The 17274-nt window shown below is 35.8% G+C and overlaps 1 protein-coding gene across 2 annotated transcripts; it reads right to left on the bottom strand.

The window, feature by feature from the left end:
• Positions 1–26: 26 nt before the first annotated feature.
• On the bottom strand, positions 27–5800 carry siae (sialic acid acetylesterase). Of its 2 annotated transcripts, none has more exons than XM_073853518.1 (10): positions 5644–5800; positions 5306–5467; positions 2268–2428; positions 2030–2168; positions 1719–1901; positions 1483–1626; positions 1260–1393; positions 989–1143; positions 724–910; positions 27–576 (listed from the first exon to the last, which is right to left on the bottom strand). In XM_073853518.1, exons 1-10 carry the CDS (start codon positions 5702–5704, stop codon positions 349–351), a joined length of 1554 nt encoding a protein of 517 aa, XP_073709619.1. In that variant the 5' UTR covers positions 5705–5800; the 3' UTR covers positions 27–348. The 2 variants fall into 2 exon arrangements, with proteins under 2 accessions (XP_073709619.1, XP_055030887.1); XM_055174912.2 differs by having other exon boundaries at positions 34–576; positions 1483–1613; positions 1718–1901.
• Between the last annotated feature and the right edge of the window lie 11474 nt (positions 5801–17274).

Genomic DNA, 17274 nt, shown 5'->3' with positions numbered 1-17274 from the left:
GTGATTGTTTTTGTGATTACATTAATGTTGTCATATATAAATATATATAAACAAATATTAATAAAATGAAAAATTAAGGCCCATGTTTGCTAGGAAAAAAGAGACATTCTTGTTTCACCCATAATTAATGTCATTATTTGGTAACAAATTCTCAAGTAAATTCCAAACAAAAACTAAACAAAATGTGTGCAATCATCACATTCTTGTTTCATCCATAATTAATGTAAACAAATTGTTATGTGCATAAGTGCAAAGGTGTGCAATCTGTGCATTTGGAGACAAATGTTAGGATAGCAATGTTCAAATTCACATTTTATAATCCAAATATTTACACTATATATAATTAGGTTAGTCTAATCTTTCCAAGAAAGGTGGTGTAGGTAAAACTTTGTCAGAGCTATAAATTGGACAGGCATTAAAAGCACATGGCCAGTCTCTCCAGAGATAACGCAGAGCGGTGGGCTTGGAGGGACACTGACTTAAAGACAGCAAAATATAATTAGAGCCCAGTTTTTTCATGGGCACTGAAATCCACTGGGAGTCATCTGTACATGTATTATTCGCGGAGCAGCAGATCTGCAGCAAAATAAAAAATAAAAAATATACAATCAGTTATGCATGTTCAGTTTAACTCTAGTGCTTTTAGTTTTTCCTTAAAACCATTTGTTTGAATTTGTGTTTTTCTCTAATTGAGTAAACAGTGAATGTAAAACCTTATTGTACCTCAAAAGCATTATCGGAATAGGCGGCAGAAATTTCCTGATCGAACATAATGTTAATAGAAGACTGGTCAAACTGGATTTCAGCAGGGAAAGGTCCCTGAAAAGATACACCTTTCTCCCCATAGGCGACAGCTCTTGCCCCCAGCACAAGTCTGTATGCCACATCCCTTTTAAACCGTGGGTGGATGCTATTGGAGCAAAATTAAAGACTTAAGAGTCCAGAAAAATATTAATTTTCACATTAAACAACATTTCTATTTTCTTACCTGCCCCAGGGGGATTTTTCATCAGGTAAGTCAACAGCAACAGCCATAAAGGTGTTATGCATACGTTTATTAGGGGCAAAACCATAGTCTGCTGTTTGGTGCCAGCGTATTTCTCTGAATCCATCTTGTAAATAGTTTTTCTCCCATGTGGATAGCTAGGAGAGATGAAATGCATTCAATAGAAATCTAGTATAATTTCATGTCAAAAGTAATGAGGGTACATACAGTATATCTGCCAAAAGTTTTAACATTTGTATTTTACTACTGGCACCTGCACAAATCCAAATGGAAAGTCTATTGCCGTTTGGCCACCTGAGCCTTGATGGAAAGCCCGTCTCCAGTCATCGATCATGGCAGGGAAAGAGCAGTTGTATTCATCTCTGTTGTAGCCTGCATTAGCCTCACCTGTAATAAAATGCTGTTAAATTACAGAAGGTCTTTTTGCAAATCTTGATGTGATACAGGTTAAATACCCGATTTGTACCCGATATTACCTTGGTACCATATGGCTCCTTTGATGGTCATGTTGAGTAATGGATGGATCATAGCATTCCACAGCACAGAATTCTTCCATGATGCTGCGAATGGCATGTCCTTCCAAAAGTTACTTTGCACAGGCAGTTGTCTATTGAGTTTGCATTAAGATACAGAAATCAAGCATGTTAAATTAGAGGTATTTCATGCCAACCTTTCTTTAGCTAAATATTTTGTTTTTTAATGGTAATGCACCTGGTCATTGTGCTGTTCAGTCCACACTTGTGAAGTGGCCTTGATGCTGACCAGGCCTCCACAGGTGTTCCTCCCCAACATGAGTCTACTAACCCTATTGGATAGTTTAGTGTCTGATAGAGGTAGCGGCCAAAGAGCCAGCACACAGCAGAAAAATGGGTAAAAGGCTTTCCACCTAGCAACTCTTTAATAAACACAAAAGACAAAGAAAATTAGGTGCTTATCTCTCTTAAGGTATGAGACATTTTTTTCTTTAGTCTTAGCAAACGTTCACTGCAAAGTCCTCTAAGTTCATGCAAGTGCATGTAATACCCGCTGTTGGTCGGGACCAAGGAACTTCAACTCCTGGCAGATCATATAGCTCCACATTGCTTTGCTCCAAGGCAGCCTGAAAGATTCTCACATCAGAGAACTTGGAGACCATGGCCAGCTCCTCTGTTGCATTATTTATCTGTTGAACGACAGGCTCATAATTTGTCACTATACATCTCAATATCTGAAAACTAGAGGTATAAGCATACCAAAACCTTTTTTGGAGAAACTCACTTACTTGACCAACTGTGAATGCCATGTTACTCTGTCCACCACATAACCAGATATCTCCAAAGAGTACATCTGTGAGCATGATGGAAGTATTAGTTGTTGTCTGCAATACAATCAGTGTGTAAGGTCCACCAGCTTCCACAGGGCTGAGAGTTGTATGCCAAATACCTGTGGTACATTTAGGGAAAAGGTTTTTGAGAACCATTAAAGGGGACATATAACTTTTTCCATCTTTAAGTGCCATAATTGGGTCCCCAGTGCTTCTATCAACCTAGACAATGTGATTAAGAACAACCCCGCAACTTAGTTTTGGTAAACTATTCTCTGCAAGCATGTGAAAAAGAAGGTAATTGAAATTTGGCTCCCCTTGTGATGTCAGAAGGGGATAATACCATCCCTTAATCTGCACTACCCATCCATGGCACTGCTATTTAATGCAAAGATCAGCTCATTAGCATTTAACAGGACCCAAAACAGCACATTTTTGTTTACACTAGGGCTGTCACAATAATTAAATAATCATCTCATCGCGATTGTTTGACCTCATCGTGATGATTTCAGGTAACCGCAATGATTACACATCTTTCTAAAAAACACAAGGGGGAGCTGCAGCGCCTGTATAAATTAGACAGTATCAGATTACTTTTACAGTTTTTTCCAATTGCTAACACACAATTTTGCAAGCTAGTCTGGTTTTATCAAAAAACTTAACACAATTTACAAAACCACACACCCAAATAGCAAAATACCACATATATCCTGCAAAATGAAGCACTCCAACCTAAACTACATATAACATTATCAAAATCAAACTTTGACACAAATTGGAACACACTTCATTCATATTACCAGATTTTTGTCTAACCAACTACACACAGTTGGGCATAATGAAAAGTGCACTTTTCTTTAGTATGCTTTGCCATAATACTAAAATATGTATTAGATTGTTCACATGCACAGAAATATTTGCAGATACACACACATGCTGTTGATTTTTTTTTTCACCAAACAAGTCACAACGCCACATCACAGGCAATATATTCCCTTGCCAGACATCGAGCGAAGAAGCACCTTGAGCGCCTTATCCATCCCTAAATTGCACCAACATCAATCCCATCACATGCCTCTTCCATAGCCTGCAAAAGAGGCATGCGCACAAAGGGCTGCTGGTCATATACCTTCCATATAACTCTTCTATGGGGTTCAAAAATGGCGAGTATGGTGGGAGGTATTGCACGATAAATGTTTGGTGGTCAGCAAAACTGGGGCTGCATGATGAAAGCTCACGTTGTGCCATACTACAACGTACCAGTTTCTTTGGTCTGCATCATTCATAAACTCTAGGGCTTTTCACACCTGAAATTGTTAACCCTGGGTTATTCTAAACCCAGGGTTAAGGGAATCCTGGGTTATTTTTTTCATGTTTCTCACTTAGGCTTTTCACGCCTGAAATTGTTAACCCTGGGTTATTCTAAAACCAGGGTTAACGGAATCCTGGGTTATTTTTTTCATGTTTCACACTGTTCAAACTTAACCAGGGGTTAAGAGATAACCCTGGGTATTCATAATTTGACGTTTCACACTGTGCATTTCTAAACCCTGGGTCAGGAGTCTCCAACCCAGTTTCAACACACCTGTCTGTAATTATCAAGCCTTGATTAGCTACTTCAGCTGTGTTTAATTAGGGTCATAACATTCTAACCCTGCTTCGTTTCACACTGCATGCGTTTGGCACCACAATGCGGGGTTAACACCACAAATGCAGTGCTTACCCTGCTCCAGAGCACGGTTTCATAACCCTGGGTAAAAAGCGGTGCCAACACCGCTTTCAAATTACAGGTGTGAAACGCTCCTTAACCCAGGGTTAAAAGCGGGGTTTAGAATGAAGATAACCCAGGGTTAAGCGCAGTGTGAAAACCCCTTCTGATGGTATGAGAATGTTGTGGAGTCTTTCTAGAACTGTGAGAATATGGGCTGTGTTGTATGGTCCAAGGTTGGCATGACGGTGGAGGACCCCATCCATATTGGAGATGGCAGCACACATTGTGATGTTCCCACCACGTTAGCCAGGAACATCTATAATGGCTCTGTGGCCTATGACGTTCCCGTTGGCTTTTTTTAGTGCTTATCCTGATAGAAGTGTTAACAATTAACAACTCAGGTGTTTGGGCAGGTGGCACATATATTGGCCATTTAGCTCGCGTAGTGTCATTTTGAATGGTAGTGTTTTGAAAAGGCAAACATGTGACTTTATGTCAGATTGTTGTGTCTTGTGCAGAGAACCGTGTTCAGTGCATTTAAAAAGTGCCATTGTGAATTGCAAAATGTGTGTTAAGCAGAAAATGTGTTTAGACTTTTGGAGACTTGAGAAGAGGTGTTGCTCTCTGTGTGTCAGTTTAAATAGTTGTGCTGTTCATGTCATTTTAGTGTGTTAGCAATTATAAAAAACTGTAAAAATGTGTTATATGTGTATTAATATTTACTGTCATGTAAACCTTGCACTATATTTAATTAAAATAATCACAACAATATGTGAAAATTATTTCATAAACAAAGAAAAACATGTATGAGAATTAAATGTCAATAAAATAGACAATTAATTGTCATCCAAATTTCATAATCGTGACAGCCCTAGTTCACACATACAAAGTGGCAATTTTAATACGCTATAATAAATTATCTATATGGTATCTTGAACTAAAATTTCGCCAAAGTTTTATTAGACATTCATTAAAAAAAGTCCCTTTAAAGACCACAACGTGCAGAGGTCATGGTCAAGTCAAGTAAGAACATACTTTACAATCACATGACTTCACAAGATACTGTACTGTACTATACTTTTTAAATACCTCCTGTGCGTTTAATGCACATTTAAAAAATTCGACTGGCTCATGACATGACATGAAAGTACCGCGAGAGCGAGTCGAAAACGCAGTTCTCGCGGCACTTTGATGTTGTACAGCGATCGGTTTGCGCAGTCCAGCACATCTAATGATAGCTACAAAACCAGAAATAAACTTCACTAGATTCGTGTAAATACTTTACCACTGACAACACGCGTAGCCGTTTTATAATCATTGTGTGATCCAGACAACGACAGCACGATCTTGGCCCCTGTATGTCCATATCCCCACACGACTGCTTTAGCTGGGGCTTTCTGCAGAACCATGTGATTTCCATAATATGATGCGAACCGGAGCTCCTCCGCTGGGAATTTAATTAAAGATGATAAGAATGCTATGCATTCACACACACAGCTTTAGTCAACAGTACCTTTTAACATGTGCACGTTAAAACGTATTTCAAAACATTACAGGCGCAGCTATAAAGAAATTGATCAGTTTATTTAATTCGCTGCATAGCGTCAAACCTAAGTCACTCACCTGCTGATAAAACCGCGGTTAAAGAGCCCAAGATCAGCGAAAGACTTACTGCTGTCAACATTGTTCCAATCTATTTAAAACAAGGAAGTAAGTGCCGTAAAGTCATGTGCAGTGGGCGGGGCTTCAGCCTCATCATCAACACACGCTGTCAGGGGTTGCCAACTTTTTTGGAGACATAGGTAAACCTCCAATTAGATTTACAGCCAACACAAAACTGCATAAAATTAAAAGCTAGATTTTCTCAGTAAACTTTAATAATAGTAATTACTTATTAATAAATAGTAATAACTATCATGAATACACTACATAGTTAGTGTTCAACAAACAAGCATTAATGTCCATCAATTACCTTTTAAAGAAGGATAGTATGTGATCAATATTATGACTAACATTAACATTAAGTGTCTAACTGGAATGTGGCACAAATATAAATCATGCACCATGCAGCAGTGTATTAAGCTCATGTCTAATTGGCATTTTAAGCATTGCAATGTGCTTGCAAGTTCAACACTAATAATAGAACCAATCAGGCAATAGATGCAGAAACCAATGGCCCTCTTCATCATCTCTGCTTACATTTCAGTAAACATGACATCCCATCAGTCTAATTGCATCCAGACAGAGGCCAATAGACTGTCAAGTTTCACAACATCATTACAATTGATGGGATGGTATTCAGATAAAAGCACTGCGCATGACTAATCAGAGAGCGAGCGGAAAATGTTTTGATCAATCAGCAAGTTAAAAACCCAGCAGGGAAGAGACGAAGAAACAGGGGTTTAAAATGGTCAACGAAGTCATTACTGGATAATTAGGTCAATAATGGAAGTTGAAGCACATTGGTAATGCAGGTGCTTTTATATTCAACGAAAATACAGTGATTGGGACTTAAGTTAATGGAGATGTTTTTCACACTCTTTTGCCTTAGGATGGGACCATTTGCTCAAGGTCCAATGATCTTGTAAATTGTAAAATGAAAAGATGGCACTTCCATCCTTTCTTTATAACCAACGTATTTTTTGTAATAAGATATTTCTTAGAATTATCTCCTCTCTTTGCTTTAGCTTGTGTCTCAGATGTAATATTACAATGACATATTTAATAATTTCAAATATTTTTCAGTGAAGAAACTAAGTAGCTGTCAGTACCATTTTAAAAGATCCTAATATACCATTTAGTTACAAGTATGTATACATTTGGTAACTCTGATGTACTTTTATATTAGGTGCAAGGTGGATGTAAAGGGTACCACCCTCAGTGACAGCTATAGGAACCATTTTGACCATTTGTTTTGAAATAAACGCAATGTCGATTGACATTGGTGTTTATCCGAGGACATTTCTGTGTTATGTTTTAACTAAAAATGTTCATTTATTATGCCATCATTGCCAATTCTCTAAATATAACTACAAAGACAAGATATCACAGAGAGACTGTAAGCCTATGTGATGAAAACCATCAAATGATACCATCTCCCAAAACAGCAGTTTATCATGTCAACTTAAAATTGATGAGGTTTTCATAAAGCATACTTTATTTTAGCTCACATTGTATTTGATGGATGAAGAGTATATTGTGCTGTTTGGGCCAGATGTGCTTTCCTGTGTGGAAGTTTCACAATAATGAATCTTGATGACAGGGTGAAGGTCAGAGAGAGAATGATTTGAGATGAAAATTTGAATGCAAAACAAGCAACCGTAATGGCCATTAGCGTTTAATTGAGTTCTACAGCATTGTAAATCAAGAGAACAGAAAGAGAGAAAGAGTATGAGGCATGAATTTTAATGTGAGCATGCAGATCTTTTAGATGGCAATAAGAAGCACATTGTTTTACGAACGGTACTTGGACAATGTCCAGTTCCTTGTCTGGCTCGAGATTGAAGACAAATACATTAGTTTGACAAATTGTGATATAACCGATCATGCAAAGGAACCATAGATTTTTTTTGAATGACTGTCAAGCATAAATTCTACTCAGCCAATTTAAGATAATAATTTTGGTGAGCACAGATTGTTGTCATCATTAAACTGTGCAACAACACTACAGCCTGCATTTCCCATCAGAAATATAAAGTGCTGGTACAGAGATTTCATGCTTCCTTCTTTGGCAATCTGTGCCCTAGATTGTATATATATACTAAATAAAACCAATAGTCACTGAATTTGCACATACTGTACCATCATGTTCATCACGCCAAATATTTTATACTTAGATTTTAGAAAATGATTTATTTCCATTTTGTAATACCTTACTGAAACAAGATATCTGAGTATCAGGATGTTGTTTGCTGTGGTCAGTTTTGGTTTTTCAGATCCTTTTAAGACAAAACCCATTAAAAGCGGATCAAGGATGAAAGTAAATTCTTTTGACTCAAGCTATTATCGACACAATGCTAATGACTAAATATGAGCTCATTTCACACATTATTTTTTATATAACACTGTTTATCACAAAGACTGTATTTAAAAAATAGCTAATGAATAGAAACTTCAAAGGACCATCGGAGTTCATCCATTTATTATAAGACATTCTGTTGGCCTATATGGAATGATATGTACTGCATTTGTTTAACATATACATTGTATAGCACATTACACATTTTAGCATCTTTTTAATCCATATACTTTAGATTTGCTAACTGTTCATGCCTATCTTATAACTCATATGTTTACTTAATATATTATATTGCTTCAAATGACTTGCTCATTGCTAAAACATATACTGTCAATAGAATTGGTCAGGATTTTAAACCCTATGCATTTACTGAGGTCAAAGCCTTCAGATTTTAGCACTGAATTGCTCTGACAATGACACAATGTTTCTTCACAGCCAAAATCTCATTAATTGGTGGAATTTAATTATATGCATCGCTTAGTCACAGTTATCTTCATTGCAGATGTTAACCTGCAGTTTCACTGCCTGTTTTCTCCGAGGACAAGCATTGCTAATTAAATCATTTTTGAACACAGACTTCACACTTTTCATCAGCTGTGATGCACTTGCTGTGAAGAAAACACAATCCATTAATGCTTCCTTAAAGTTACTGATAATTTGTTACGAACAAAACAAACTAGCACATTTAGTTGGCTTACTTTTTCTGCTGAATATAAAAATCTAAGCTTTTATGTAATGTATCAAAATAGATAAGCTTTTCCAGCATGAGGACATTACATAGCCTGCCTTTATTATTCATCAAGTTTAGATGGACTTTCTACTGGAAATGCTTTTGTTAAATCATTCAGTACTTTTGAACATAACAGAGGTGGCATTAATAAAATAAAGCATTGTTTAAATAGCAAAATGCCCTATTTTTTCTGGACCTCATTAAAACTGCATCAGCACATGGATAAGATGGTGAGCAGAAAATCAGTTTCATGTGGTGATACACGTTTAGTACATTATCTGCAGTTACACCGTTAATCGGCAAGGGGGAGCTCTAATGACAGCGTAGATTGTGTAGAATATTGCACGAAGTGAGACACTAAATTCCAAATATTACAAAAAGATGTGCAACTCCCCATTTCTCCTTCTAAGAGTCTTGTCTGGATAAATAAGAGAAGGTTAGATGTTGTTGCCCACGGACTTTATTATAAACACCCCTTAATGCTGCAAGTCTAGATTTTTTGTTGATTTTGAAATCAATTTGATTTCAGCTTAAAATGCAATAAACTGCATGTTTATTGCCTTAAAAAAATTACACACCATTGCTCTGCTTGTTTGAACAGATGACAACAAGCCCTACACAGCATCACTGGTTCAACTAAGAGGTTTGGGTGGGACTGTCAGATGAAATAAATAGAAGATTTTACTGTAGCTGCCTGCCACTGACATTATTTGTTCATTCCAAAACCCACATTGGTTCAATGTGAGGTTAAATAATAAATTCGACTAAATCATTGAAAAGTACTGTAGTAGAAATAAAACATAGTGACCCCATACAGCAAGTATAGCTTCAATAAAATTTGTAAGAGTTACTATACTGTTTCATCATCCTGTCAGGTATCTGAGGTGCTTCAGGTTTTTGTTGTTGCAATTAATATGATTTATGAGAGAAGAACATTATTTTTAAAAGCACGCTGGGAAGAGAAGCTTTGTGCTTGCTCAACCTTTGTTATTTTTACCTGAACCTTAGCCATATAGAGATAATAACCGCATCATCTTGAAAGGTATTGCATGACCAAACAAGTTTTATATGTCAGGATGGACTGTGAAAAATGCAATACTCCTGAGTCCACACACCATTCTCAATGGGAAATCTTTCCCCTATGTTTCATTTTTCACTGAAGAAAATGCCATTTTTGTAGCCACATTTGTAGTAGATACTTCAAATTTGATGTTGATGATGTTGTACCATAAATTAATGGTTTGACAGCAGCTACTACTACTATCTAGCATCAAATAGTATTGTTTAAACTGCTGCTTTTATTACAGACATTGTATCGTAATACATATGACCCTGGCCGTGAAAACCCACCTAAAGTAATTTTCTACAATAAATCATCGTACATAACATAAAGAACATATCCTTGATATCTTTAATACTTATGAAGTAAGGTCATGTCATCATCAATTAATAAAATTAGTGCTGGGCAAAGATTAATCGCGATTAATCGCATACAAAATAAAAGTGATTTTTGGCATAATATATGAGTGTGTGCTGTATGTAATTATTATGCATATATAAATACACACACATTCATGTATGTATTTAAGAAACATTTGCATGTGTATATATATTTATTTATATTTTTATATATTCCATAAAATAATTTTTTTTTATTAATATATGTACGTGTGTGTGGTTAAATATACATAATAATTACACAAAGTACACACACATATATTATGCAAAAAATAACTTTTATTTTGTATGCGATTAATCGCGATTAATCTTTGCCCAGCACTAATTAAAATCAATCTGCTCCTATATAATTATAAGACTTTAGCCTGGATTTCACAGAAAGGTTTAGAAATATACAGCTGTATACTTATTAACTTATTAATTTGTCTTTGTTCATGTAGAATGATAATTTAATTTATATGAAGAGTTTGGTTCCAAAACGCAATAAATCCATTTTGACTAATTTCGAAATGTGCTTTCTATACCAAAAAAGTGACAATATAAAAACCACTATTTTCTGTTACAAACTTTCACATAACATCTCTAGGTTATAACAACATAAAAAATTCAAATCCATTATTTGATTTTCAAAGATTTATTATAAAAACTGATTATTTTTTCCACGAAATGCAATAAATCCATGACAAGTTTTTTTTCAAAATGCTATAAAACTATTGAATCAATAAATGTGCATTCATCTTTGCCATGTTATATTCATAGTTGACTAGTGGTATACACGGATTTAATAAAAATTAACATTAATGGCATTAATCAAAACACTTACTTTGTCATATTAATAACACTGTTATTGCTGCTGTTATACTGCTTCGTCGCTTAACTTTTTTGACAGCGATCAGTTGTAAAATGTTATGGTCCTGCTCGATTTTTGTTGGCTTTAAGTAAAATAATGGAAAGTTTTTCATAAGATCTTCTGGGGTCAATGTGTTAGCATGACAGACGCTTGATGCTGTCGGAAGAACAAGCAACAGTCAACATTTTTCTGTCTCCCGAGTGCCTCTCACGTAAATTATTAGATTTTGATGGCTTACGTTTCTTACCCGCCACAGGTTTATCAATGCCATAAAAAGTATTATTTTACTTTTGTTTGTTTGTTGATCACAAAGAAGCAAGTAGATGAAGAAAACTAGGATTCTGTGTGTATTCAACGTGCCACCATTGTTGTTTACAATGCGTGGAATGGTGCGCTGTGATTTGTTGAGCGGATTTATTTCATGCAGAGAAGGAGGACTGGTGTTTATCGCGTTTTGGGAAAAAAGATGACAGAATAACATGGCGGATATTGGATTTTGCGTAAAATTAAGTATTTACTTTTAAGTACTGACCCGATACAATACTGATTTTGGTGGTAACTCATTAAAAAAAAGGCGTTTATCGCGTTTTGGAACCAAACTCTTCATATATTATATTATTTATTTTCCTTCTCACACACCACCACTTGTTTATATTTCCAGTAGCTCCAAAAGCATCAGTGTCAGTATTTGGAAGCTACCCAAAGCCTCATATTCACAAAGAGGATGTCTTTACCCCCAGATTTAATCTCACAAGAAGGCAATAAACCAGCAAGCAGCTTCTAGGAGTGAACATGACAGTGGAAAAATCCCAACAGATATGCCCAGTCCATCGCATGCTCTTCATCACGTCTGTGTCTGACAGTTCTATCATGTAGCCAAATAAAACAACACAAAGCGCAATAAGGCCATCGTACATCACAACGGCGAAACATGTCATGTGATCCAAATCTAACAACCACCATCCAGCTGACACTGCAGTCATTTCAACACAGTGTGTCATGTAAACAGTCAGAGTACTCTAACCATACGTTGCAAATGCAAAACTGTGAGGGGTGAAAATGATTGCATGAAAATGATTGCACGGCGATAATGACCACGAAAGGTGTGAATTTTCTCTTTGACAGCATAAATGTGAAGTGCATTCTTTTTTTATCTCCAAAGAGGTGGTTTCTGGGAAAATGTCTATAGTAAAATTATGATGCATGTGCCCAAGCTTGTGGAGATAGAGAGAGAGAGAGAGAGACCATTGTTAAAAAGCAACGTTAAATCACAACCCTTAGACATGGTGATGGATTTCTCTGCTTTAATAAGCGTAAGCCAAATTCCGCCCCAACTGTGAAATCTTTTCCAAAGTCAGATGTCTTGGAATTATCTAAGAGCAAGAAGTGGAACAGGGGCTTCACCCGAGGGCCCGTCATGCTCCAGCCATCTGCACTCACCCTCAAGCCACTGTCTGTGCTTTCTGCCGGGCTCCTGAAGGATCTCCTCTAGTATGAAGGGATATGGAGAAATGCAAAATTTTGATTAAGCCCAGTGACAACTATCTCTGGAAAGGCGAATATGAATCCCCAGAGAGCAGTGATTAATATTTATGTGGGAGCATATGCCAGTCCTCGGAAATGGAACAAAAGTTCAAAGTTCTCTCACCCCTCAACACAGAGTTTGATCAAGCATGATGTGCATTAAAACAGTCTGAACTTTCCACTACGTTAGCATATTGTTATATCACGATTCATATTGAAATTCTATGAATGTCGGCACAGAGAATGCTGTTTAGAAGCTGTGCTTTTTTTAGAAGCGACATCATTTTATACTCACATTGTGTTGGTGTTTCAGTCTTCCCCTATCCTTAAAAACACACCTAAGAGGATTTTTTGTGTTGACATTCTGTCAAGTTAAAAAAGACAAAAAATCATGACTTAAATGTATTTTGTGCTCTACAATTGCATAAAATGCATCCTTTTGTGTTCCACAGACAAAGTCACAGCATGCCGTTTTGAAACAACATAACCAACATAATTTCAAATATCTTGTAGCCTAATGAATCTCATCATACTGAGTGCACGTTTCAGGCTACACTCGTTTCTAATGAAATGAATCACTTTTAATAAGCAGACAGAAATGGTGCATAAATTCAGCCGCTATGTAAAATTATAAGAATTTCTGAGAATAGTCTTGGCTGTTTAAAGTCATTGTAATTGGCGAGAAGAATAAGTCTAAATCAATTCAGAATAGAAACAAAAGCCATCCCAACTGTAATATAACACTTCACAGACTTCTTTTGGTTCATTGTTCAGCTGCCAGCCATATCACATCTGACACATACACATACAAGCTCATACATATGAAGAGTTTGGTTTCAAAATGCCATACACGCCATTTTTGAAAAAAAAAAAAATGAGTCACTGCCACAATCAGTATTATATCAGGTCAGTATTTAAAAGTAAATTCTTAATTTTACGCAAAATCAAATATCCGCTGTGTTATTCTGTCATCTTTTCTCCCTTTTTCCCAAAACGCGACAAATGCCACTCCTCCTTTTCTACAGAATGCAATAAATCAGCTCCACAAATTACGCACCATTCCACACATTGTAAACAAACAATGGCTGATCGCTGTAAAAAATGTTAAGCAACGATGTCAAGTATAACCGCAGCAATGACAGTGATCTTAATATGACAAGTGTTTTGATTAATGTCATTAATGTTAATTTTTTTATCAGTGTATACCACTAGTCAACTAAATAAATATAAAATGGCAAAGATGAATGCACATTTATATATTGATTCAATAGATTAATAGCATTTTGAAAAAAAAACTTTTTTGCATTTAACAGAAAATAGTGGTTTTCATCTTGTCACTTTCTTGGTATAGAAAACACGTTTTTACCTAAATTTTTAAAAATGGATTTATTGCATTTTGGAACCAAACTCTTCATATATTGACCATAGGTCTGAGATCCATGAAAAAAGATCAAAACTCTCTGTAAGATATCTGGGTCTTATCTCTGCACTCACATATAGGAGCTCATATCTATTAGTCCTTCTGTAAATAATGTTTTGTGAAAGTTGAATATTGGTGGACAGAGAGTTTATAATAGACAGTTCACATGCCCATCCAGTCTTAAAGGGCACCTATTAAAAAACCTGCTAAAAACAATGTTATTTTGTGTATTTGGCATAATACAATGTGTTTGCGTGGTTTATGGTTAATAAAACACTTAATTTTCCACATACTGTAAATTTTTGTATCTCCAGATTTCACTCTCTTCCTGAAACGCACAGATTTTGTACAAAACTCATCAATTTAAAAAAGCGCTGTGAGAAAATCACGTTGTGATTGGCCTGAATACCAATGACGTCAGCTGGAAATGTGACGCTCCTTACCATATTTGAAAGATTCGGTCACAATGCAATGCTAACAGGAGTTAACTTACTGTGAGTCTGAAGCTGGAGGAATTATGATAATTTCGGTCTTTGCTACATCACCAATCCCAGGAAGTAAACTGTTGCCTACAATCTGTGTGTTTGTTGTAGTTCAAGAAAATAGATTTACGTTAGAGACGATAACTCGCGTCATCGTTTACTTTGTGTTATGTACCTTTTGCATATCTGTAATATGTACTAATACACACCAAAAAATATGTAAAATCGTGAATCGGACAATTGGTGCTCTTCAACATAAGTAACTGTTAACAAATTTTGGATAAAACAAAAGAGCACTGATTTCAGCACCACCAGCCTGGACAGCACTGAATCCATTAGCACTGAGATACTGTGATAGAGCCTAATCTCCTTCTAGAACAAAATGCTCTCTCACGTTCTCTTCAGTTGAATATATTGAAAGTCATGCACAGCAGACCACTTCTATAAATTACTGACATTCACATTATGCATTATGGTGGTGTTTCAATATAATGAGCTGAACAAAGCGAAGCCGTATTGTCCATACAGTTTTGGGGCTCATTATAGTTTATCACTTTTATTGTTTAGAGGGCCAGAGAGAATATCTTAGACCTTGGAAGATAACATTCCTCTACTGTTGACGATGAGAGAGCAGGAATATATGTGATGAAAAAAACAGTTTAATCGTGGTAGAGAAGCTCATTCCAGTGCAAGCAGCTTTGACCATAGTTGAATAAATAAATGAATGCAAATTAATGAATGAATAAACAGCTCATGCCAACATGTTTTGGAGAGAACACATGGATACAAGATTCAAATAATATTGTATAGATATTAAATGAATAATGTATTATTTATCAGTAATTAATAATTTTTTTAAAGGATTCAGGTGTTACTGATAAAGTTAAACAAAAAGGATTAAATAATTTTCATCTAGCACAGTGTTTTGATACACTGAAATACATCACTTCTGGGCAGCATCGCATGCGGTGTAGTCACACAAGTTCAAATTTTTTAATGGATCCAACGCTCAAAAAGGATCCAAAAATTGGCACCTCACTCAGCCTCTTTGCGACTCTCCATAGGGAATTAATGCCGTCGTTCGTAGTGTGCAGTGGAAAGACGGCTTTAACCCAAACCTATGGCACAGATAAAACCCATATATTAGGCCTCGCAACTGATAATGGTTTATTCCAAAATATGACTATATACTGATATATAACCATAGACTTTGCTTGAAAACAACCAGGCAGTGAGACATTAAACCTTACGTTGTAGTTTTACAGGACAATGAAACCACAAAAGGCAGGGATAGGGATGTATTATTTGCTGAGAAGAAACAATGCAAGACCTTACATTTTCATTTGAAAAGTAATAATAATATTTTATGTGAACTTTGAATTTAATATTTTATAGTGCCTTTAAATAGCCTATTGAAGTGTTTTACAATGTAAAGTAAGATACAACACAGACTGATCTCACGGAAAGTTGTGTTATAGTCACGCAAAATTTGATACATTTATTTGTGTCCATGGCACAAAATTCAGCTTTTTCGTGCCTTGAGCATGAATGTCTTTTTCGTGTCACTCGCACAAATTTCTATAAATAGTTTTTTGTGTGCATTGCACAACTTTCTTTTTCGTTTCATTTAATGTATTGTTTTCTCATTGTTTTTTCCTACCATTGTCGCTTGGTGTTGGAATCACTTTCTGTTACATTTTTAGACATCCTAACCCAAACCCCATCTCCAGGTGAGAATAACCAATACATTAAAAATACATCCAAACCCCAAATCTAGCCCCAACCCCAAGTGACAATGATTTAAAAATAGGAGGAAAAAAGGAGAAACGATACATAAAATAACAAAAAAGAAAGTTGTGCAGCGGACACGAGAAACTATTAATAGAAATTTGTGTCAAGAAAAAGACATTTGTGCTCAAGGCACGTAAAAAAGCTGAATTGAGCACAAATAAATCAGTATCATATTTTGCATGACTATAACACGACTTTCTAACAATATTTAAAACTACAAATGAATAGTTCACCCCAAAACAAAAACTTTATCATAATTTACTCACCCTGATGTTGTTTGATCCTCCAGTTTTCCAAATGCAGAAAATAGTTGTTTTGGTTTTTTCTAGCTATTTCAGGAGTGAATGGTTCAAAATGACCCAAAAGTGTTAAACAAATAACCACTGGATTCGTGCCAAATATTTTATGTGTCCTGGAACCATAAGAAATTATTTGTCAAAAAACAAACAAAAAAAAAATCATAATTTGCTGAATGTCTTAACCTGTGCCACTTTTTCAGTCCTGTGTCTGAACTAGACGGTTTTAAGATGTTAACATTTAAATAATCTATAACAGCTAAAACTGCTTGGCCGCCACTTCTTGGTTTCATTTGAAGCTTAAAGGGTTTACTTGTTATCCAGGTGGTCACCATCCACTACCACGTAACCAGAAAACCCAAACCAACACAAAAATCTATGTTTGGGTTCTGAAAAACACACAAACAAAAACGTTTCAAATGACAAGAGGGAATAAATGACAAATGGTCTTTGGGGTGAACTATCCATTTAATTTAATCCCCTAAACCTCTTTTACTGGAGTTTGACACCTTTAAGTTAAACCATGCAGAGTTGCTTATAAGGATTAGAAACAAAACTACAGTATATGGTATTGCTTTCTATAAATAAAACCTTTCTGCTATCAGATTTAATATTGTGGTATAGTGTGTATAACAGTTATGTCTACTATATTCCTCAGTTTACTGCACCAGTTGTGAAATCCGGC

The sequence above is a fragment of the Misgurnus anguillicaudatus genome, chromosome 15 (genome assembly GCF_027580225.2).
Source record: "Misgurnus anguillicaudatus chromosome 15, ASM2758022v2, whole genome shotgun sequence".
NCBI classification, from domain to species: Eukaryota; Metazoa; Chordata; class Actinopteri; order Cypriniformes; family Cobitidae; genus Misgurnus; species Misgurnus anguillicaudatus.
The sequence above is the reverse complement of the archived record's forward strand: the minus strand, read 5'-3'. Positions and strand labels throughout refer to the sequence as shown.